At 37.7% G+C, this 24,019-nt stretch overlaps 3 protein-coding genes and 1 pseudogene across 5 annotated transcripts; 1 reads left to right on the forward strand and 3 right to left on the reverse strand.

The window, feature by feature from the left end:
• Positions 1-797: 797 nt before the first annotated feature.
• On the reverse strand, positions 798-6,273 carry LOC103956006 (AUGMIN subunit 8-like). 2 transcript variants are annotated; one of them, XM_009367936.3, is made up of 7 exons: positions 6,018-6,273; positions 2,932-4,452; positions 2,585-2,704; positions 2,015-2,131; positions 1,850-1,939; positions 1,525-1,632; positions 798-1,279 (listed from the first exon to the last, which is right to left on the reverse strand). In XM_009367936.3, exons 2-7 carry the CDS (start codon positions 4,267-4,269, stop codon positions 1,175-1,177), a joined length of 1,878 nt encoding a protein of 625 aa, XP_009366211.1. In that variant the 5' UTR covers positions 4,270-4,452; positions 6,018-6,273; the 3' UTR covers positions 798-1,174. The 2 variants fall into 2 exon arrangements, with proteins under 2 accessions (XP_009366211.1, XP_009366210.1); XM_009367935.3 differs by lacking the exon at positions 6,018-6,273 and adding an exon at positions 4,587-5,254.
• A 5,911-nt stretch (positions 6,274-12,184) lies between these two features.
• LOC103956007 (uncharacterized protein Cbei_0202) lies at positions 12,185-16,995 on the reverse strand. Its single transcript, XM_009367937.3, has 14 exons — positions 16,567-16,995; positions 16,416-16,478; positions 15,770-16,219; positions 15,556-15,627; positions 15,243-15,368; positions 14,923-15,132; positions 14,455-14,502; positions 14,176-14,331; positions 13,786-13,947; positions 13,514-13,607; positions 13,315-13,433; positions 13,169-13,213; positions 12,667-12,978; positions 12,185-12,554 (listed from the first exon to the last, which is right to left on the reverse strand). The coding sequence occupies exons 1-13, from the start codon at positions 16,882-16,884 to the stop codon at positions 12,745-12,747; spliced, it is 2,097 nt and encodes a 698-aa protein (XP_009366212.1). The 5' UTR covers positions 16,885-16,995; the 3' UTR covers positions 12,185-12,554; positions 12,667-12,744.
• A 436-nt stretch (positions 16,996-17,431) lies between these two features.
• Positions 17,432-18,354, reverse strand: LOC103956008 (annotated as a pseudogene).
• A 1,688-nt stretch (positions 18,355-20,042) lies between these two features.
• Positions 20,043-22,736, forward strand: LOC103956011 (calcineurin subunit B). 2 transcript variants are annotated; one of them, XM_048567391.1, is made up of 6 exons: positions 20,043-20,321; positions 20,420-20,544; positions 20,635-20,731; positions 20,847-20,956; positions 21,608-21,682; positions 22,264-22,346. In XM_048567391.1, exons 1-6 carry the CDS (start codon positions 20,252-20,254, stop codon positions 22,288-22,290), a joined length of 504 nt encoding a protein of 167 aa, XP_048423348.1. In that variant the 5' UTR covers positions 20,043-20,251; the 3' UTR covers positions 22,291-22,346. The 2 variants fall into 2 exon arrangements, with proteins under 2 accessions (XP_048423348.1, XP_009366214.1); XM_009367939.3 differs by lacking the exon at positions 22,264-22,346 and adding an exon at positions 22,388-22,736 and having other exon boundaries at positions 20,050-20,321.
• The last annotated feature ends 1,283 nt before the right edge of the window (positions 22,737-24,019 follow it).

The following is a 24,019-nucleotide window of genomic DNA, read 5'->3' on the forward strand; positions in this document are numbered from 1 at the left end:
GATGCAAAATAGAAAAAGTATATATAAACTAATAGTGGTACGACGAGAATATTTAGAATGTCTTAAATTAATTTTAAAAAACATGTGGTACGGCGAGAATGACTCAAAATTTTGCTTATATTGTACATTGTAAAAATTCCTAAAATCCATTTGAAACGTGGGTTGTAGGAAATATCTTGCGTGGGCGCTTGTTGTAGGAAATATCTTGCGTGGGCGCTAAGAAAATGTTGCAAGACTTTTGAATGTGATCATACTAGTTATTAGGTCCCGAATTTAAAGTTGAAAAAAAAAAATAATATAAATTAATAGTAGGCCCTCAAATATTTTTTTTTTGGTTTGTTTTCCAAAAATATTTGAAATTTCCTAAATTAATTTTAAGAAGCATATGGTGCAACGAGAATGACTCGAATTTTGACTTATAATTAATCTTGTAAAAATTGCCGAAATTGATTGAAAACGGTGGTTATTACTCACAGTTTTTGTGAATTTAACTTTTTTAGTTTTAGACAATATTTTGCTTGAGAACTAAGATAAACGTTGCAAGACCCTTGAATATGATCCTACCGTTTATCAAGTCTTATACTTATCAGCAATTCGCACCTACCCTGAAGGTGGTGTGTCGAACGGGTGACGAGGTCAAACATAACAGTCTTTCCGACTTGAGGTGAAACTCAAGGATCAATGTGCAGGTTGGGTCAGATAAACAGGTACGGTATACACAGACCGGCTAGTTGAGGTCTAACGGTTGTTAGACCGATAACATACACTTGTTCAGCAGTAAAGACATAAAACAATGGTGAAGGAGTCTAAAAACGCTTTCAGTCATTTTAAAAGCAGTTCCAAACGAGCCCTAAAACAAGTAGAACTCAAATCCAAGGCAGCATAAATAGAACATTGGTAATTACGACGATTTCCTATTTCATTTCCTTTGAAACTTTTGCTTCTACACTGAATTCCAATCCTTTGATTCCTTTGCATTTCCTTTTCATGGAGCCGACGGCCCTCTGCTCAGAAAGAAGAGAAAAAATTTTGGAAAAGAGAAAGATGACATTCCAAGGAAAACAGAAGAATCAATTTACATTCACGGAGAACCGACGGAGACATTTATCTCTGCCCCGGTATATATTTATCCCTTCGGAATTGACAAAGCGAGCTTATATTGTTGGCTTTGAAGCTAGTCAGGATCAAGAACAAGTCTTGGTTGCCAAAATTGAGCGCTCGCTTTTCCCATTTCTTGTTTCGTTTGCAAGAGATGGGTCCTCAGGCTGTATTCTTCCACCTGTTTTGAGCAGCCAGTAATCAAAAGTTAAGTACAGTATTTATAAGCAGTTAATGTTGCAAAATGATTTATCAAACTGAAGACGCTCGGCTGAACAGAAATCAGTGTTCATCAAACTGAAGAATATTCAATACTACGACAGAACAAATGCGACAGAAAGCCCCCGACCTCCCCAAACATACATGAGGATTTGCTTTTCCTAATTACATTCTGTTCATTAAAAATAAATGGTCTCATTGTTATACCTGCATAGCTGCTGCTGAAGCCAACAGCGCCTCGCACTCGTCAAGCATGGCTTTCTCCTGTGCTGCTACAACAGCAAGTTCAGAAACCAAACTGTGCACGCCCTCCACCTACATCACATGAATGTAAAGTTCTGTGTTATTACGTCTGTCTTTTCTGAAAGATAAATCCTCCAAACACAAACTTTACGTGCACAATATAAGCAACCTCTACATCATTGATCGTTAGTGCTACCCGGTGTATGCCATAAAGAATGTAGTAAAAGGATGGAGGTTGAAAAGCTATCACAACATGGTCAACGTAAAACTATGGATACATGAATCTCACCCGTGAGAGCAAATAGCATATGGAGGATGCCATTGCCTGCATCACATCAACCGCTGAGCAGATAGCTACCTTCAAAGAATCCAAATCTGCCTGTAAAAGTGTAAGTTTATAGTGATGAGAAAAGTCTCTTTCCATAAATCAAATTAATGATCTTTTACAACATACCCTTGCCCCTCCAGTCACTGGAAGACGTAGGGTGCTTGCCTCCAAATCTTCCATAGCCCCCGAGAATGCAGCAATATGCTCGGTTTCAAGTAAACCCCAGTCGTCAAGGTAGGCCATCTGACCAATCATTAGAAAGGGTATGAGTAAGATACAATATGGGACCAAAATTTAACAGGAAAGCCTCTGAACTAAGACATGCCTAACATGATTTATTATTTCCAACAAATGTCACTCTTGCCACTAATTTGCTCGGCTTTTCAAACTGAATTTAATTACAAACAGAACATGATGAACGTTTGCCTTCATCATCAACTCTCTTCTATTATATAGTTCCTATTCCCTGATAACAAGGCTGGTTATAAGCTATTCCAAACAAGTCACACGGATGAAATCTTAGAATACATCCTAACTGCTCGGTGCAGAATAATCTGACGACCACACTAAAGTTTTATTATGTACTTTCTGCATCATAACCTAGTCTTTGACTTACGGGAATCCTTAAAGGATTAATGCAATCACTGAAAACATTGCAGATAACATGACATCACTGTCGTGGAAAAGATGCATTACTTGATCATTCAATACTGACTTCAGCTTAAGTTCAAGCTTCAACTGCTGGAGATCGATTCGTTTCTTGATTACTGAATCCCACAAGCTTATTGTACTGTTCCACACATTCAATAAAGTTCTCTGCAAGATCAATTAAATTCCGATGTAAGTTGACATAATATTCGTCACTTACAATAAGTTTGCACAACCCTGACCATGCAACAAATCAATATCATTGATAAAACTATTCAGCACTAGGAAGTTAGTAAGACGGGACATGATAAATAATAGTAGGAAATAATTAAGAAATTAGTAGAGCAAAGAAATATGCCTAAAAGTTTTCTAGTTCAAAGAGAACAAACACCCACCTCTGCATTTACTTTCTGAACATAAAGTACAACCTCTGCCCTTGCATTAGCAAATCGCCATTGCAAACATCTATTGTAAAGTAAACGCAACTGATGAGCATCTTCAATGTAACTTGCACCCTTTTTCCCCTTAAAATCTGCAATGAAACTAAGCACAGATGTTGAACTGCTTGATTGACTGGACGTACTGGATGGCCTTGCCTTAGATGGACTAACTCCTCTAGAAGGAGGAGTAGATGGTCTTGATCGAGACGGGCTTAAACCTCTTGTAACAGAAGATGAAAACATTGAGCTCTTACTAGGTGAGGACGGTCGTGATTGTGATGGAGTACTAGGCAAAGATTGACATTTCAGTGAATGAGATGTTAATGACAACCTGTCCGATAAACTTGTGGAGGCAAGCTTGTGAGGTCTGGATACCTGCAGGGAATTACCGTCAACTGAATTTGCTCCTAGTCCTGCTTTACAGCTTTGATGAAGCGGTAATAATGCAGCAGTATCACTGGCGGATTTTTGTAAAGATTTGCCCGAAGAATCAGATGGTGGCGTTCTCCTAAGCGTAGACAACCCAACTCCGGGAGTTGGCGCAACAAGCCTGACAATTTTAGCACCAAGATCCACACTTCTATTTAATGAATTCGAAGATACTTTCCCACTTATTCTACTTGGCCATCGATGCTGATCTATCAATCGGGAATGCAAGCCATCAACCGGCTTAGAATTCTCTGATTGATCAGGAGCATTTTTGCCTTTAAGAGGGCTCCTTTTTCTCTCCGGTGTAAGCTTTCTTGGAGCAGCAGGTGTTTCGGCCTGCCTATGAGCCACATTCGAAGATGACCTCAAAGTGCGGTCAGACAGAGCACTCGACACTGGTTTTTCCTTCTTACTAACAGGAATTGAAATGCTATCAGACTGAAAGGAAACACTCAAACTTCTCATAGTGGAAGGCCATAAACCCTCTGGCATTCGACCGTTTAAGAGTCTTCTGGACGAAAATTGCACACCTGCATCGCGGACCGGTGTTGATGGACTTGGCGGGGAAGTGGGCGTCGAAGGTCGCTTCCTGTCAACAGATTGGGATCTTTTGGACACCAATGGCGATGATGGACGTGAGGTGCTTGTAAGGGTTGGAGATGGGCAACGCCGAGCTCCAGAAGGTGATGAGGGAGTTGTTGAGGATGGAGAGGGAGACTTGTACCTAGAACTAACTTCCCTCGTTCGAGGGCGGCGGGTGGTGGTTGCATTGTTGTTCCTCTCCGCCGGAACCAACGGCGGTCTTGGGGTCTCCACGGCTGTTTTCTTCCTCAGCGCTGCTAGAGCTGATTCACGCACATCCATCCACACTATCCAAATCCAATTCAGACCACATTGATGGAATTTGATTGTTTCATTTCATCAAACCAAATTTACATACTTGACAGCCTTTGCATTTCACATAATCCCACCACATTCATATACCAACACTCAATGGAATAACACAACCTGTTGCTTGAAAAGAAGATACTTTTCTCTGCAATAAATCTGCCACAAAACGCACAAATCAAAAGTAAGAGACAGCAGCAGAGGGAGGGGCTAAGTAAAGCAAAGAATAAACAACCCATAAAAAAAAAAAGAAAAAAAAGAAAAAGGAACATTGAAAACCCAAAAAAGCATACATCTTTACAGAGACTCAGATCCAATTGAGAATCAATCTGAGAATTGCAGCAAATAATCTCAAAAGGGTAATTTGTTTTCAAAGAAACAACTGCAAATCCAATCAGATCAGGCCACGGCAGTGAAATTATGAAGGGGGTAAACAACATCTGGTGCCAAAGACGGTTATGGTTAGAGGTTGGTTTTGATAACCCACAAAACTGAATGCAAGGGCAGCCTGGTAGGGTTCCCTAGGAACATTGGGGAGACTGGGAAGAGGGAGTGGACAGTGATGAGGGTGCAGGATAAGAGAAACTGAAGGGTTGTATTGTGTGTGCTGGATAAGCGCCCTGCCTTTAATTTTGCTCTGGTCCCTCTCACGGGAGTGCCATGGTCGGTTGGGCTGGACAATGGGTCAACTCTCACACAGAAAAACCACCCACTCTCTCTGTCTCTCTCTCTCTGTGCCCAGCTTTCCCTTCTCTCACAACTCTTTGTCTGAAAGGGAATTCAATGAAAGCGAACACAAAACTTGCAAAAATAATCCAAAGCTTTTAGCTTTCTCTCTCTACTCCCTCTCTCTCTAACTTTTTTCCAACTAAAATACAGACTAAACCTGGGATCAACTGCCAGAAATTTACTTACTTTACTAAAACGATGCTTAAGGGTTTTCTCCTCTCTTCTTTTACTCCCACCATCTCACACATAAACTTGCAAAAAAACAATAAAAATCCGCTTTGCTTCTGCGGTGTTTTGTCTGTATCCACAATATTAAAATCTCCAATTATTCCAAGGTTGAAACTCGCAGGTGCTAATGTTCTTTAGGAAATGAGAAAAGACATGGAGGTCCACGTGGACGAAGGATCATTGTCCATCCCCATGAATTTTTGGGACAGCAGTTAGAAGCATACACACATAAAATTAAGCAATGCAAACACATCGTTAACTGGAAAGTCGATAAAAATAAGGTGGTTCTTTTTGTGACCATCGTTGTTCATTTGTTTTTGTTTCACAGATTTGGGAACTGAAGTCAATAAAAACGCAGAAACATTTGTAAAAAATTCGGAAGAGAAAAATGAAGGATTCCAACGAGGGATCCATGACATATGTCTGCAGCCGACAGGGCCGTGTCCCTCAAATCCAAGACACGTTTACTGCTTCACTGCTCATGCAATTTCTCTCTCTAAACACCAAAGCTTCAGTCTTTCTAGAGAGAGAGAGTTCATTGAATCTCAATAGAACTCTCGAGAATTCCCAAAAAAAAAAAAAAAAACATGATAAATCAATTAATTTCCTACAACTTAAAAGGAAAAATTTAACCGTTGGTAACTACGGTTTATCTCGAAAGTTAACAACAAATAATATAAAATTAAACAAAAAAAAAAAAACGTTGCAAGAATTCCTCAAATCATCAAAACCCTAAACTTACATACCAAGAGATATTTGAGACTCACCGAAAACGGAAGGAAGTTGCTTTAATCTCTTTGAGAATTCGAATCAGGAGGTCACACGGCGGTGGCTGGGAGGCGTCGCCGGAAACGGAGGGGATTCGCCTCACGGTGATCGGAGAGTCAAATATTCCCGGCGGGAAGTCAAAGATTTACGGCGGGAGGCGGTGTTTGAAGGAGAGATGCCGAGATGGAAGTGGAGAAAGGAAAAGGTGTATATTTGAGGAAATAATTTAATATTATTTTATGGGTATTTTAATTTTGAAAAATTGGGTTTTTGGAATTTTTTAAAATATATAAATTGCGAAGAAACGGTTACAATTTGGAGGGAGGGACTCCGAGATGACGTTGATTTCGCGCCACCTACTCTGATAAGCCTTTTGACAAAGTTAAATGTGGGCCCCTATCTCCTGCGTCCAGTTCCACGCAAGCACGCAGTAGAACCTCATGATCCAAATCAATGTATTAAATTGCATTTACTAGGAAAAAATGTCAAACTTGTTTTTCATTGAAGCTTTTATAGTTTTATATATATACTAAGAAAAATGTCAAACTAGTTTACATTTTTTTCAAGACCAATATTTTAATTTAACCTAAATTACGAGAGTGTACTTCAGAGTATATTGCATTAATCAACTTCGTTTTCGCTCAAATATGCATACTAATTTGTTACGAAAAATAATATCCGTATATTACTTGTTTTTTGAGTTTATTGATTCTAACTTGATAGATACAGTTCAAGTGTCAAATAAACAATAGTGTACGAGGATGAAAATTGATGCAATACCAACTTTGAGGTTTATCCTTTTTCTCTTGAAAAGGAAAGAATGTTAAACCAACAAAATAAGTGAAATATAAGATTAGTTGTAATTAGTTGGGATTAAGATGTTTCATCTATAAATTAAGCATTGATGCATGGTTGATTACTCTCAAAGAAACATATATGCTTGAAACTGTAATTATTTAGGATTAATTTGGATCTTGACAATGTTCAAATCCACATCCACTAAATTTTGTTGAATTTTTTATACTTCAAACCTAGCCGCTAAATTTAACAATTAATGTACTCTAAAATTTTCGTCGAGCAATAAGACTTGACACAGGATAGCCGTTTATAATATGTATTTCATACTATCACAATATATACATATATTTTGATCGTCACTCTTAAGAAGCAATTATGTTTGGTATGTTTCCTTGTTGTCCAAATAAATTTACATGGAAGTTTTTTGGAAGAAATATTTGGTTTATTGTAATCTGGACGAGTAGATGGTTAGTTTAATGGTAAAAATCACCATCATTCAGAAAGAGTTGTACTCTTTCATCACTTTAAAAATAGAATCGACAAGCCAAAATAGGCTTGTAGATAATCCAGACTGAAAGGGTCTTATAATTACTTTTATTCTACGAGTTTGTTTGCAAATGTTTTTAAAATAATTGAATATACTTTTGATGAAAGTATTTTTGCTTTAAAATTCATTCAAAATGTTTTATGCAAAAAACACATTCTTCGTACAGAAAGTATTTCAAATATTTTTCTAAAATGCACTTGCAGTTTTAATTAAATATTGATTTTAAAAATTCTTTCAATTATTTTAAAAGTACTTCTAAATATAAAATATATATATATATATATATTTTTTTTTTTATTAATATGCATGGACCCAATAGGATCAATTGCATTACAAAGAAAAATATTGTGTGCGTGTGTGTGTGTGTGTGTGTGTCACATGTAAGCAGACCAAAAGTAACATTTTTACCAAATTGCTAGCAATATAATCATCAGCAATGCATGTGTGAGTTCTAAGTTTTATTATATTATTAAAAAATGCATGAAGAAAAGAAAAAGGAAAGAAAAAAAAGAGATATGATTACAAGAACGACCCTCATCTTTATTTTCCCTCTCCCTCCACTTCAAAATTTTATATTAAATCTGCATAATTAATTAATGTTAAAGTTTATAGCTCAATTCATTACAAGCATTTACATCTGCACCTGAAGTTTTGAGTTTGAATCATCCTTCCCCGATATCACCTGTATAAAAACAATAACAAACTTGCATGGTAATCATCCCAAAGCGACTTCTCCTTGCTCTTCCTTTTTCCATATTTTTTACTTTATTGTCAATTAATCCTTTCTTTATTGCTAATTCTTCCCTAATTCCTCATGTTTGCCACCAATATTTTTCCGTCTTTGTTGGGCAACTACCAGTCTACAAGGGCCATGACAGCAGCAAGATCATTAATAATATAAACTGTCCTTATGATATTGTTTTAACCATAAGCTAAACACTAATTAACCACTTAAACAGCTTGCTAGTGTATTATATATATGGCATTGGCAGCATAAGCTGCTTTTAGCCGAAAGCTGGAAGGTCCATTTACAGCTCGGAAGAACCCAGGAAAAGTGAAAGTTGGTCACACATTAATCATTTCAAGCGTTAAAGAGGGACTTACCCATAACCGGGTACACCACAGTGACATTCTAAACTAAATAACGCGGTGCCATTTGTTTTTAGAGCAAAATGCCGAGGTGGCGTCGGTATAAGGTTAAGTCTCTCTCCAAAGCAGTGGGAGCCAGATTACCCTGAATGTAATCACCAGATCTTGAAAAAGACTAATCATTTAATCTGCAATTAGGTGCAATAATCCGAAAAAGAGAATTAAGATTCTTTTTGGATTTTTGTATCTGGAGTAGACGGACCGGAAGATCCGGTCTACTTATTTTTAATTTTACAATCTTATTAGTCCATTTCACTGATCTACTTCACATAAACCATGAGTCTGAATCTCTCTTTCACTCTTCAATAGCATGGATCTCCAGCCTCCGAGTCCTTAAGTTTCGAACATAGAGATCCATATAAGATCTCGATTCTTTAAAAAAAAAAAAAAACTTGGAAAATTATGAGGTTTGATGCAATCTTTTGCTTTTTCTTTGAAGAGTTTTCTTCTAATAGCTGCGACGTGTGAAGATGTGGACAGATAATATGATATGAAATAACATGTCTGCTAAAAAGTTTGAAAACCCTAAACCTTTGTCCCATATCTTTCAGGGCCTACAATTTTCTTCCCTTGTTGTCTGTCTTGGTTCATATTGCTTTGGGTTTTCTGACTTTAATTAATATTATTCTTTTTTTTTTTCACCTCCAAATTGGAACAGCTGGTGAGAAACAATGCTTAGAGGATGCATACAAGACAATAATTTCTTATCATGCAGCTGCGGAGAATATGCAATCTTATTATTGTTTGTCATGAATTCAGAAGCAAAAATTAATTATCCTTTTGTTTTTATTGATGAGATTGAATTATTTTTTCAATTTAGTGATCATTATTTGTTAATCTGTATGCTTACACAACTAGTTATCAATGATTGATATTAATTCATGTGAGATTTTACAAAAATCAAGTTGGTTAAAGCAGTGTACTCGTTCTATCCACCTAAGTTAGATTATCTTTCCATAGTTGGCTAGTAATAATGTGGTTCAAATTCGCCTTTGGCGAGATCGAACCTAAGACCTTTCATTTACAAGTGAAAAAGAATATCACTAAACCGTAGTACTAAATGTCCTACACAAATTTTATTCATGAATTAAAGCAGACAAAAGATCCAATTATGGGTGCTCATGTGATGGAATTATAAATTTAATAATAGCAAAGTATAAAATCACGGAGAATCATCAAACCCATGATGCATATGCCAATGGCATGCTACTTTTTCCATGTCCTGGCTAGGAGTGCAATTCCAACACATCTTTTTTTATGTCCTCGCCACTTTCTTCTAACTAGATACTCCAGTTGGAAGATAAGATAATGTGATAGATGCTCAACGCAAAAATGGTAGAGAGTTTAAAAAGAGATTCTAAAAAAAAATATGTAATACTTGAAACTAACATAAAATTTTACATAAAACCGTACACAATCGTGTTTTAAGATTCATACCGTCAAGGCCACTTATTGGAAAAAGAAAAATCTTCTAAGTAGATAAACTTAATTGTCACTTATGTGTGCTCCCATGTGGGTAGTAGCATTTATTTTATTGGTTAGTTCAATAATTAATTAATATGAGAAACAAAGGTTTATTATTTTGTGAATATAAATAATTAAAATTTATGTTTTTGTCGTGTTCATATTATAATTTGATATGATATTCATCGAAATGCTCTCGAGTTTGAGTACATGGTATTTGTATTTTCGGCTCGTATTAATTAATATATTCATATGTTTTCTCTCCAGCATGTTCATGCCATAATTTCCTCTTTTGTAAATATATATATATATATATATATATATCTATTCTATTAAGAGAAGAGGGTTTGTCAACCTTTTGCTCCCATTTCTTCCAATTTTGCCCTCACTTTTGAATACACAATGTTGACATGAGAAGGGCAATTTTGTATCTTTCGAACTTTTTTCTTTTTTCTTATTTTGCCCTTACTTTTGATACACAATATTTACATAAGAAGGGCAAAATAGTAATTTTATATTGAAATATTTACATAAGATAAAAAATATGCACTTATTAAGAGAAATTGTCCCACCATCATTTTTTCATACACGTAAGTGAAATCATGATGTTTTTTGGATAGTTTGAATGAACTTAAGCGGTTGCGCTTGAGGAGAACGTGGAGGCGGTTGTTCACACACAGAGTGTGTGCTCATCTGCTGATATATATAATGGGGTCAAATTCTGACTGGCTAGCTTGTTTCATTTTAGGGTTTAGACTGACTTGTTCTATCCGTTTAGTTTTATTTAGTTTATAACTCATTTAAAAGTATTTTTAAAATGATTAAAATCGTTTTTAAATAAAATATTTACGGGTTTCAAAAGCACTTTAGGATTCATTTGCATTTTGATTAAGGATTAGTTTCAAAAATATTTTTACTAAAAACGTTTTTAGTCATTTTAAAAACATTTGTAAACAAACCATTAATTAGGGATCGCAAATAATCTTTTAATCCGCAACCCTTAATTTCGACGGTCAACTGTAGTCCCTAACTCCCAGCGTCTTTGTAAATGGTCTTTGACCTCCCATTGCGGCAAGCTTGAGTCAGCGCCCCCACCTCCGAAGATGGAGTCCATGTTTGGCCGCAAGCCTTTTGACTCTGCCGCCGCCACGGCCGCACCAGCCACCACCATAACCGTACGTCACCATGCAAACGAGCAGCTTAAGGAGCTGTAGCTGTATATATATACTAGCACGTACGTACTATACTTTGATGAATACGTAGATTATGCGAAGCTAGGTATGTATTTTATGTACATATATGTGTGCGTGCGTGCGTGTGTGTGTATATATATAACGCTGTTTATATAGAATAAAGAGGGCCTGCATGCTTATATATGTAAGTAATTAAGATGATTGGTGGCGATTGGTTGAGCTTGTCCAATGTTCTAATTAATCCACTTAAGCAATTGTAGTATATTACGCATGCACATGCTCTAATTAATCCACTTGAAAAATGAGGATCCGAGGTTCGCCAGTAACGAAACTGGGCGAAAATTTGCCTGAATTCAGTGAATGTCGTTGAAGTTTTATTGAAGGGAGTCATTGCAGGCGCTGATGGAGGCGATCGATGGTTCGTTAGAAACGGTTGGCCTCAGCGGCGCTGGATCCTTTTTGCGCGTAGGGTCGAGAGGCTTATGATACCAATTTGATAGGGCATGAATCGTACGTAAAAAGGAAATAACAGAAAATACAAATAAAAGTTACTTCGTTCATGCTAATGCCTTTCTCACATTACAAGTTTAATACATGATCTCGAGCCTCTGCATTTAGTAGAACGAACTCTCGTAAGGTTCCGCTAGGAATCCTTCTAGAAACATTACAGTAGGTAAACGGAAAGATGCAAATATGACACGTAAGAGCCAAATCTACATTTTATTTTATATTTTCGGGAGATGTATATTTTAGTTCTACCCAATAGGAGAGAAGCAAATTTGAGATTCCATTTTTTCTCTCTCTTTTACCTAGCGGGATCCATCCTTAAAAGATGCAAAAGATGTAAAAGAAAATGTAAATTTACATTTTTATTTACATCTCCCGGCCAAGATGTGTGTTTTACATCTCTCCCATTGGAGAGCTGTCCGCCCAACAAAATATGTAAAATGCCCCATTTCAAGGCATTTTGCATCTTCCATTGGAGATGCTCTTAAAGGTCAGTTCATACTGAAAGTTAAAAAACAAGAAAACAAACTCCACAGTCCACACTAAAACTTGGCTGGGGGTGTACAAACAATGTATAGCATGATAAACAACAAATAGTTAGCTTTCTGATCAAGTAATCTGATATATTCAGATCTACAAAATCTTACAGGAATCTTCCCGAGTTCATGTTGCTTGATTGAAATGTGCCTCGTGGCTAGAGATCCAGCTATGTTAATGTCATGTTAGCAATATATCCAAATTAAATCATATATAAACCAGTCTCTGATGGGATGCAAATGTCAAAACTGCGTTCTTCCAACAATCTTCATCCAAACCCATCAATTGGATTACTCTACTGAGGAGTTTGAATCATTGACGGAACAGGAAATCTTATCGAGCTGCATAAGCATAAGAACAGGAGCAAATCTTAAAACTGATCGTCAATAACGTACTAATTATTTCATGGAAGTTTGAGTTGGTGGATGTGAAACCAATTGGTTATTATCTAACCTCAGCTCTCCAATGTAGATGATCGAGCTTGTGTTGTTGGGCACTCCGAACCAACTTTAAGAAACACCAACTATGCTTCTAGTACTCCAAAAATCCAGCACTCCGAGCCTTGCCCAAAATTGACTCGATGCCTTCATTACACAAACCAAAATTCTTTGCCACTGCAAAACCAGCGTACATGCCATCCACAGCTGCACTCACAATCCCTCCAGCATAACCTGCTCCTTCACCAACAGGGTAGAGACCTTTCAACGATGTGCTCTCATAAGTATCATTGTCGCGGGGAATCTGGATGGGTGAGCTAGTCCTAGTCTGGAAGCAATTTTACAACAATTGATAAGATACTGACATCAATAACATAAAGAACTTTGGTGGTTGTATAGATATATGATCAACCTATATCGAATTGACATACAACCAGATTATTTGTTATGTAACACGATCAATATCCAGTTATTATAAAAAACTAAAAGTTAAAACAAATATTAAATACTGGGATTACCTCCACTCCGTGAAGAAGGGCCTCCTTGGATATAAAACCTGGTAACTGAAAGTTCCAAAGTCCGAGACAAGTAATTGTGATCAGTAATTGTTTGTCATAAATCATAAATATAAAGGTAAGTTACAACAAGAGAAGAAAAGTAACACCTCTTTGTCAAACACAGAGAGTGAATGCTGCAATGTCTCTGTTATATGAATGGGGAAAATCTCATGGAGATTTGCTGCCTTCACTCCTAATCGATAACTTGATGGTGGCACAGAAGTCACTAGGGAAGAAACAATCAAAACCTTAGCTTGCTGAACATATGATCGCAAAACTAATCCAGAAATGGCATAACAATCCTACCTGACAACTTATTGTCCATAAAATCCGTAACTGTCTGCACTGGCACCACAAAATTTCCCCCGCCCATTCTAGCTGCTCTTTGCTCAAATTCCCTCTAAAATATTATAACATCATAAGCTGATTTTTGGATTTTTTTGGTCCGACAATGCTTTAGTATTTTAGCTCAAAGAATCCTATTGCCGATCTTAAAGTTGTATTCAGTTGGTAGGTAAATAAAGATATATGATACTGCAGAAAAAGGAACACTAGATATAATCAAAAGAAAAAGTTACCTGAAACTCAACCCCAGCAAGAGGTCCACGGAGATTCAATACATCAAAATCTTTCGCTGAGACTGTTACAACAAGTGCAGCATTTGCCCACTTTGACGCACGTTTAGAAAATGACATGCCATTGATACAGATTTCAGATGGATTTGTACTAGTGAGAACAACCTGAAAAATACCATTTTAGCGATTCCAAGTCTAATATAGACAATCATTCTTCACTAGGTATTTAAAATTCAAACATGGTTCTGAAGTTTATATAATTCCCCACCTAGGAAGAAGCCAATTATTGGTTGATACTAAACATACGAAACTTTGCACCCTTGGTGCACTAAGAAGCTAAAACTTTCAGTCAGGTGAAATAAAAATCAAGAAATTTGAAAACAGAATACGTACCTGACCACCAGGACACATACAAAAGGAATAGCAACTACGACTTGTTGCCCCTGAAGGTTCTTCCCCATCCTTTCCACTAACATATTTGGCAACCTTGTAATCTGCCACTGGCACTTTACCACGTCCTCTGCGAACCTCAGTTGCCAATCCAGAATACTACATTTTTGTAATAAGGAAAATAAAATAAAATAAATAGGTATAAAGAGTGATAAAAAAATTTACTTAACCTAATAACAACACGTCCAATTTTTTTTTAAATGAAGCTAAGAAGTAACTAACCTGTAAGCTGTTTACTACTTCTTGAGGATGCTCAATACGCAAGCCAACCTGTTAGCCAAGTTAAGTTTTTATCAAGCTACCAAAGAACCGATTCTAGCACTACAACTAATACCAAGGAATGTGGCTTCACAGTAATTCATGCCATTTTATTCACCCAAAAAGACGACATACATAATTTTGAAAACAAATATGGAAAGATGTATATCATTCTTCTGGCAACAAGGAACGTAACTCCTCCAACTACACAATATTTAATGATATAAACTATTTCTGTGCACATGCTTATCTCCTGTGATCTTTACATACAGTAATAGTGCCAGAAATCCGGAAGGTAAAGTATTGGAAATGATGTGGGTCAGAAGGCTACAGTGGCCTGTTGATGCGGAGGATTTATGCATCCATAAATACGTACAGAGCTGGACAACAAAGTTCCATTGATCCATATGAAAGAGGAGGAAAGTAACTCACAGCAAAATCTTTCGGGATCAAGTCTATGTTATGAGATAGAAGTGTTTGGTAAAAATCGCGTGCAGAATGCCCAACAGCTAGAACAACAGCATCATATTCCCATTTCTGACTATTAGACTGTCTGTCAGCTGAATCAGAAACTTTGACACCTACAACTTGTGCCTTATCTACAAGGAGATCGTCTACCCTAGTCCCAAACTTTATGGTAACCTGAACATGCCAAAAAAAGAATTACTAAGAACATAGGAAATGGAAGTGGTAAGCAACATAAATGTAATAATATGCATTTGATTTAGCTAGAAAATAGATGTGTGACTCACACCCAGCTGTTGCAGATGTTGCCGAAAATTGCGAAGTAATGGAACCAATCTATCTGTTCCCAGATGAGGCTTTCCATCAACCAAGATTCCTTCGGGAGCCCCAAAGTGAACTAACGTTTCCATAACCTGAAGAGTAAATAAATCTGAATCAACTCACATAAGGTCAGGTAATAGCTTAAATGATACTAATCACCTAGAAGAAAAGAAAAGAGAAATGCTACGTAGTCTATCATTTATGCCTTGACAGCTCAGTATTTCATTGTCCAAATTACACAAAGAGAAGACAAACAAAAGGATAGAGAATGGTTCTGACCGCCAAAACACTGCCACTGTTTCTTCCAATCCTTGTCACCAGCTTTCCATCACTCCAGGTACCTGCACCACCCTGCCATGAATAAGTCCTCGATAAATGGTTCAATGGTAAAACACAGACGTATATATACAGAGGGAGGTGTGTGTGTGTACAACATAATGGCACATGCAGTTACCGAGCAGGAAAACAATGTGAATCAAGTTATAAGTATAACCTCCCCAAAGCAAAAATTGCTTTCTGTTTGTAACATCCGGCGGACAATCAGAGCGCCAATGTCGCGGCCCCTCTGTTCAACGGGCTGACCTCTTTCTAGTAACGTAACATCTGCACCAAATTCTGCAAGAACAAGGGCGGCAAACAGCCCTGATGGTCCACTACCCACCACCGCAATTTTCGGTTTTGTAGCTGTGGGATGCGCGTGTGATCCTTCAGACCCATTGCTCCTGTTATTGCCACTTCCTCTTGAAACTATACCTTGATGGACTTTCTTAAAGTCCTGTATTATATTGATCAAATCTCCAGATTTTCTAGCTTCAGGCATGTGTTCTACTAGCCCAACTTTCGGCTCCAACTCAGATATGAAGTCCCAAGCACGAGGCTCGAGACTCAGAAGTTTGTCGACATCCATTTCCACAATGTATACGAATTTCGGTTCTTTCAGCCTCTACACAAGAATTAATCAGGGGGAACATAAACAAAAAAAATCAGATTACTTGCTGGGCAACAAAATCGAAATTATCCCAACTCTTCCATAACCATTTGAAACAATTTCACAGATAGAACATACGAGATGCGAATCGCCATTTTCCCAAGACTCTAACTTTCAACAATAAACCAAAATTCAAAACAACATAACATACCTTCCTTGCATCAAAAGATTTCCGAACCACCGTGAACGCCTCCGTCGGCAGCATCGAAGGAACCTGAAACGAAAAACAAGAGACGAACATAAAAAAAATGTGAAAACGTGAACAAAAATGCTTGACATAAAGTGCCGCCGGATAGAATTACCGGAAATTCGAGCACTTTGGCAATCTGTTCAAGCAAGCCATCGGAGACGCCGAGAAAGTCCTTTCCCGGGTCCTTGTCGACGGAGACGCCGAGCTTGGACAGCCTCCAGATGCCCTCGTACTTGTTCTTGACGTCCCCTGCGATTTCCTTATGCTTCAGTTTCAGCTCCTTCTTCTCCGACGGGTACCTCCGCTTGCCGGCCCTCTTGGCGCCGAGGATTCGGAGTGTTTGGGGACGAGTATAAGGGAGTAGGCGCGTAGGGATAGAGTTTGGAGGGTGGAAAGAGCAAAGCTTGGAGGTGGAGGGAAGGAGGAACATGGCTTTTCGACTCAGCTGTGGAGGCCGGAGTGTTTCGCGCTTCCTGACCAGTGAGCGAGCTTCTGGTTTGGGATAAGGAGGCAAATCTCCAGTGATGCGACATGCCGTTTGGGTCGCAAATCCTTATCTCAGGGCCCAATGGGGAAAAGGCCAAGCCCAAAAAACTCGTTGATCAACATGATCTCTTATTTATAGAATAATCTTTTACTTAATTTTGAATTAAATATAAGGATTTATAAATGTAGGCAGATTAAATTTTTTTGACCTATTTTCATGGATGGCTGGCAGATTATTTTATTTATTTTCGTATATTCTACCTCTATCAAAGGCTGAATCTATTTAAGCAACCTATAGCGTAGGTGTCACATATGAAAGCCATAAAAATTTTCTTTTAATTATTTTTCATAAAAACGGTTAAATTTTCATATATTTTTTTGAGTACATTGATATTTTTACATTAGAGGAGGGAGAGTTCGGCTAAGCCACACAATGAGCAACCTAATTTGATATCAAATTAGCCATCCACGAGATTCGAACTAAGACCTAGTGAAGCGGAATATCATCAGATCGTAATACTGAATCGCAATTTTTACATTTAAATATTCAAATTAAAAATGTGAAAAGAGATAGATAAATCAAGACGTTTAATTAAAGTAGAAAAATAGAACACTGGACTAAATCCAATAAGAAATCGAATTTTTGGACCTAGATCAAAGTACCCCTAAATATTATTGTCCTAAAGACCCGAGCACGAGCAGGAAACGATCGAAGCAGATGGACTTCGGCCTCCATTGATGTCGATAGCTAGACCTACACTCGAAATGTTGCAGGCTGGATTGCAGCTAGTTAGCTTTTCTGGAGCAATACTTCCGGCTTCACCAACTGCCTGCATCTGCATCACGAGACGGATAGAAGTCATCTGGCCGAACAATGTTGACCTCTTCAAACTCTTTGTCATCTGGTAATCGAAGAATTTTTTTTATCAGGCTGGCCCAAAGCGTAAGATAAATCCATATCAACCGGTAACAACCCCGCGAACAAAATATACATGCCAAACATAAGCTTAAACGTAAGGTGAGAACCAAAAAAACAACAGGATCAGAGACTTGCCTTTTCTGAAAGCCAGTGCAACAACGGCGTCATTTTCAACCTGAACAGACATGAAAACATAATTGAAGATATCAACATAAGTGGAGCTCAACGGATCAGTATCTATCTGATGAAATTAGTTGTAGTAATCTCTATGTTCAAGTAAGAGGGAGAGAACTGCAATAATTTTTGTTTCATACCTTCTGATCTGCCAACGCCTTTGAATCCTCCAATACTTCCCCAGTACTGACTAAGATCAAGCGCTGGTCATTTACCGGTCGATCAATAAGATCATGCAATTTCTGCTTAATATCTAAACTTGTTTCAGTTGGTTCACACTGGATAGTAAGTTGTCTTACTACGCTTAACACGAATATACATGGCCTGAAAGTGAAACACATAAACAAACAAACAGCCCATTTCTTAGTCTTGTATTCCATACAAATTTCTTAATACCAAACCTATGTAACGGCTAAAATGAACACCATATACAGGCCACACACAATTTCAACAATCCCTTTTTTTTCAAGTTCTAGATGCATGATCAAAGAAATCACAATTGATAGGTTGCATCTCCGTGCACAAATATGACCAAAATGCAACTTAGCATCGAACCCATATCTCAAAGGCTTCAAGGTTTCAGATAGGCACACTTACAATTGTGGTTGTCATAATCCGATTTGTGATCTAAAACCTCAGATTATGTTCTCAATTTGGTCATTTATGAAACGGAAGTTTCAATATGCACACAAGGCAGTTTCAAGAAGTTCATATGTGCAACGAGCACCCAACAACATGGCTTTACACAAGAAACTACTTAAAGGAGGACACACTATATCATGTTCCATAAGTCGCCTACTTTTGCATCCTCCACTCGGAGGAGTCATGGTCACAGGTTTGTTTTGCAAATTGTCATTGTTCCAACCTATATTGATATGATGATAACCAAACGAATTTCAACTAGATGATCAAAACGAACCCCTGAGTTTCCTTTAACCACGATCTCCTTACAATATAGCGATAATGTTTGCAGGATTCATTCATTCCTTCGTTAACTTAATGTTCTCATCCATATATGCCAACAATTACAATGTAATGATAAAAAGAGACAGAGTGGATCATGTATGTACACACCATTCTTCAACTCCGAACCGAATACACGCAGGAATCAGTATTTCTCTCGTTACCAATCTGCCCAAAAAATCCAGTTAAATAAATGACATGTCCATGTTATGCAGCGGGAAAATTCTACTATGCTCCGGTGTACATGCTAGAAAATCCATATGCATCAATCACAAAATTGAACAATTCAACACAAAGGTAGCTACTTTATTTCATAATTCTTCAATTGCAATTGAATCCTACTTGTTTTCCACAAAATTCGAAACTGGGCAGCATTTAATTTTACCCAAGAGGCTACACAAACACCAAAGTTTTCTTTTTTATTTATCGAAAAATTAATTTGGGCATCTGCATTTACTATGAACATGAGAGTTAATCTATGAATTGTTTGCAGTTCAGATATAAGCAACCTGGGAGCGGTGAGTTGATTTGCCGGCCAAAATCTGCGCGCGGAAATTAACCTGAGCCTCTTTCTTCCGCCGTCCCTGCGCGCGAATCAGGTTCTGCTACGACGTCTGGCGACTGTTTTGTGTGTTCGGATGCTGGCTCAGACCTATCCGCCGGTCAGGGCAATTCTCGGGTTGAAAGCGGCTGCGTTATGAGGGAGTGGTAGCGGCAGGTGCTAGCTCACGCGCTGGAGAATACAAAGTATTTCTTAACCGAAAAGGATTCACCGTTTGTCGTACATGCCGATTTTCGTACTATTTATATTTAATTCTAAAGATGAAAATAATTTGTGATTAGACGATATATAATGAATGATCACGATGTATAATGAATGATCACGAACACGGAAGTCCTAGAATCGTCGATCCCTTTCCATTCTTGACCACCGCACAAAAAATATTCCGCGATTTGCCGCCGAACTTGTAACCAATTGGCGATTTGGCCCCTAAAAACTTTATTTTAATCAATTTTCCCCTTAACTTTGACAACTTTTTAGTTTCTTCCGTGTCGTCAGATTTAACATCTTATTCAAACACGCTGCGTGCGAGCGAAGAGTTAACTCCAACAACCTTTGTAGCCTGTCCCTCCCTGCAAAGGCCGCGGCTTTACAGGCGCCTTGTTATCTCCGCTGCTCGTTAGGGCTTTCTTTCCTCAGCTTCCCCGTAGACTTCACCCCACCTGATCTCGCCTCGTCCTCGCCACCGCCGACATGGGCAACACATCCTCGATGCTCACGCAGTACGACATCGAAGAAGTCCAGGAGCACTGTAACAACACATGTAAACGTTTCTAAACTCTTTTATGTTTCTGAGCTGTTTGGTTTGATTTGATTCGTTTTGATTCGATTCGATTCGATTTGTGCGTCTCGTGTTTCAAGTTTCCCAGCAGGAGATAGTTTCTCTGTACCAGCGGTTCTGTCAGCTCGATCGCAGCGGCGGAGGTTTTATCTCCGCCGATGAGTTCTTGTCCGTTCCCGAATTCGCCGTCAATCCTCTCTCTCAGGTAATCTCTCTCTCTCTCTCTCTCTCTCTCAAAGATTGAAGGTTTCTTTTCACATTATTTAATATAAATTTATTAAAATTCATATTTCAGAGATTGCTGAAGATATTGGATGGATTGAACTTTAAGGAGTTCGTATTGTTCTTATCAGCATTCAGTTCTCGTGCAAGCTTGCAGCAAAAAATCGAGTGTAATAATTTCTTCATTAGTTATTTCGGTATTAGGAGTATGTTGGCTGCTATGAGCTTGCTTGATTTGTTGTCTTGTTTCTGAGTTGCAGTTTGGCGTGTATATCTGTTTTGCAGTTATTTTTAAGGTATATGATTCAGACGGTCATGGGAAAGTCGCATTCAGCGACATGTTGGATGTTTTGCGGGATTTGACGGGGCAGTTCATATCTGAGCAACAGAGGGAGGTTGGTTCTCTCACAATCCATGTTAAAGTTAGAACATTTGAATGGAAAATCACTAACTTTTCACTATTCATGTTAACTTTGAGTTCTTGGTAATTTCACGGTTGCTTAAGCACATTTCTCAAAAGTGCATTATGTAACATTATAAACCTTTCTTTGTAAATTCTGGAATGCTTTCCTTCGGGCTTTGGAATGAGGCTTGGGGCACTTTAGTTCATGTTCAAAAAATTATCTTTGTGAAGCGTCTCGAACAAGATTTTCCCATCGCAGATATGTTTATCTCGACTATGTTCAGTTACCTGGTATAGAGCTATTCACCATCTGTTTTTAAGTTACCAATTAAAATATAATCAGGGTTTTAATCTAGGATTTTTCATTTCAAACGGACGTGACCCTTGGTTTGTAGGCAAAAAAAGGGGAAAATGCTTATAATCATAATCGGAATGTGCTCCTTGTATTACCTTCATGAAAGTATGTTCTTTGAGACCTAGTTTTTCAAATGACTATGTATTGGTTTTCTTATTAAAAAAGAGGACTTTTGATTGAAAACTCGACTTCAGCTTTTCTTTATACAAGATTAATGGAATTATCTGTTCTGGAACTGTGAGTATTTGTGTGTTTGATATTGTGCTTATTCGGTTTATTTTTCTACAGCAAGTATTGACGCATGTCCTTGAGGAATCAGGCTATACAAAGGATTCATTGTTAAGCATATCGGACTTTGTGAAGGTACCACAACATAATGAGTTCTCTGTTGTAGTTGGTGCACATTATTATAGATATAAACTGATCTGGTTAGTATAATTTTGTTTGCCTTTTGGAAACAATACTACGATTTTCATGTAACCATAGCTTCATTTTCCTTATGGGGATGGATGCCCTCAGAATTTTTCCCAAGTTCTTAAGTTATCTTCGCTGAAAATCACACTTTTGTTGGGTCCGGCATACATGTGATAAAGGTTAGAGCTGTGATAGAATGGCTTGAAGGTTTAATATCTCAAGAAGTTGAGATGTTTTGTTTTCCTTCTGGTTTGCTTTTCTTTGAACATGTTGTATTCTTCTTGATACTACTATACTCTGGGACGTACCGAAGAGTGTTAAGTAAATTAATTGTCTATTCGTTCCTGGTTCTTCTCTAATCAGAATAGTTAATACTTTCGCAAACATTACATGCATTGAAATTCAGTTTAAGCAATAAAATTTGTAGAAGGCATTATGTGTTAGAACCCCACTTCAACCTTTACCCAAATGTAAGAGATACTAACAAGAACACTAATACAATCAAATATTCATTCACCCTTTGGTTGCAGGCTAAAGAAATCCAACTCAACAATTGACACCTCGCTAACTAAGTGATGCCACTTGGCATCCTACCATTATGTGAATGCGAAAATAAGCAAAATGATGTCAAACTTTGTTCCTCATTGTGTACAGACTCTTGGCAACTCTGAATTGAAGATGGAGGTCGAGGTTCCTGTGGATTGAAATGACATTGATGAATCTCAGAGCTAGGTTTGGCCAAAAGCAGAGGCACAACACGCTCTCAGTTTCCTTGTAAGTGTCTACGCACTTATTGTGGGAGTGGCATTGCTAATTCTGCCAACTGGTTTATAGAACAGCAGCACAATGTATTTCTTACAAGTTATCTATTACATGGCTTTGAGCCTTCAAGCCATAAGAATTATGTAGTAGTTCAGATGGAAACGATTTGTCGCCAGTTCTGCTTGTTGAATAACGTAATTTATAGACAGCTTCGCTTCATATACGAATGTTATCAGCTTCATCATTGGAGTATTTGGTTCTTATGAGTGTCTGAGAATACCAGGGCTAATGATCGTATCTGTGTGTTATCTTTTTTTCCAGATGCATCTTGCACCGGTATTCAAATCCATCATCCATGTCCGCCATTCATTTTTACCAGCTAACCATGCTTATATTCTTCGTCTTCATTCATCAATTTTCATTGCCTTTTTATCCAAAAATGATTGTTGAGATCGGCATAACTCCTCACTTTGATCCCTGACAATAACAATTGATGGAAGTTGGGCCATGAGTTTGACCACTTAAAATCACTTTGGTCATTTCGTGAAAAATATGTCAATATCCTCGCTAAATGTCATGTGAACGATGAGTGACCACCTTTTAAGGGTATTGTTGTCAAACAAACTCTTCCACTTAACGAGAATATTGATAGATTTTTATGGAATGATCAAAATAATTTCCAACGGACAACCACTTCTATCGATTTTCATTATCAGAGATCAAAGTGAGGAGTTATGCCAATCTTAGGGACAATTTCGGCTAAAAAGCTATTTTCATTTGTGTTTAACGTTAGTTCAAGCGTCCCTTAAGATGTTATTGTTCTTAATGATTTCCGTTCGTGCATCCTTTTCTCTCTTTATGATCCCATCCTGCCATCTTTAATAAGGAGATGATGTATCATGTGGATAACCAACAAATTCAAAATCACAAGCAAATAAATGGACCACCTGCTAGCTTTTTCTTATATCATTAATTTCCCTTTCAATGATTTAAAACCAAATGCAAGCCGGAAAAGAGACTTACATGCACTCAGCGGAAATTTTCGCACAATTTCATGCTATAAAGTTATTTTATTATGTTTTGGATGTCATTATGATCGATTGCATGTAAGTCATTTCTCTAAAAGAAGACTGAAGATTTATTAAATGTAATGTGTACTAAAATTCGGGGTGTGTTCCAGGCTGGGTTTACTATCATCATTCCCATTCGATTCTTCATAGATCATGATTGCTAAAATAGTATATTAGTATGGTTGACCCATATCACAAGGATAGGAATTAGCCAAAAGGGGAAAAAGGAAAAAATAGAGTTGACAAGCCAGCTTGGCTTGGATACTGCCATCTTGATGTCCCAATTTCTCCAACAGGATCATCTCCGGATCATTTTGATGAGAATTTTAGGAATCCTGTGAATTGTGTATCGTTCATCGTACATCGTGTGGTCAGTTTTTTTCAAGTATTATTTGTGTTTAATTTTAAATAAAAATATTTAGTATGATTTTTGACCGCACGATGTATGATGAAT

This window comes from the organism of the source record quoted next, unplaced genomic scaffold (assembly GCF_019419815.1).
Source record: "Pyrus x bretschneideri cultivar Hongxiangsu unplaced genomic scaffold, Pyrus_bretschneideri_v1 Contig44, whole genome shotgun sequence".
NCBI classification, from domain to species: domain Eukaryota; kingdom Viridiplantae; phylum Streptophyta; class Magnoliopsida; order Rosales; family Rosaceae; genus Pyrus; species Pyrus x bretschneideri.

Excerpts from the sequence above, each read along its gene's own strand:
- LOC103956011 (XM_009367939.3), top strand. The coding sequence starts at position 20,252 with ATGGGCAACACATCCTCGATGCTCACGCAGTACGACATCGAAGAAGTC. Across the intron at positions 20,545-20,634 it reads CCGTCAATCCTCTCTCTCAG|AGATTGCTGAAGATATTGGA; the intron begins GTAATCTCTCTC and ends TTCATATTTCAG. Across the intron at positions 20,732-20,846 it reads CTTGCAGCAAAAAATCGAGT|TTATTTTTAAGGTATATGAT; the intron begins GTAATAATTTCT and ends TCTGTTTTGCAG.
- LOC103956007 (XM_009367937.3), bottom strand. The coding sequence starts at position 16,884 with ATGTTCCTCCTTCCCTCCACCTCCAAGCTTTGCTCTTTCCACCCTCCA. Across the intron at positions 13,948-14,175 it reads GTATGTGTCCTGGTGGTCAG|GTTGTTCTCACTAGTACAAA; the intron begins GTACGTATTCTG and ends GGTATTTTTCAG. Across the intron at positions 13,608-13,785 it reads TTGCTGGGGTTGAGTTTCAG|AGGGAATTTGAGCAAAGAGC; the intron begins GTAACTTTTTCT and ends ATAATATTTTAG.
- LOC103956006 (XM_009367936.3), bottom strand. The coding sequence starts at position 4,269 with ATGGATGTGCGTGAATCAGCTCTAGCAGCGCTGAGGAAGAAAACAGCC. Across the intron at positions 1,633-1,849 it reads TATGCTATTTGCTCTCACGG|GTGGAGGGCGTGCACAGTTT; the intron begins GTGAGATTCATG and ends CATGTGATGTAG. Across the intron at positions 1,280-1,524 it reads CTTCAGCAGCAGCTATGCAG|GTGGAAGAATACAGCCTGAG; the intron begins GTATAACAATGA and ends TGCTCAAAACAG.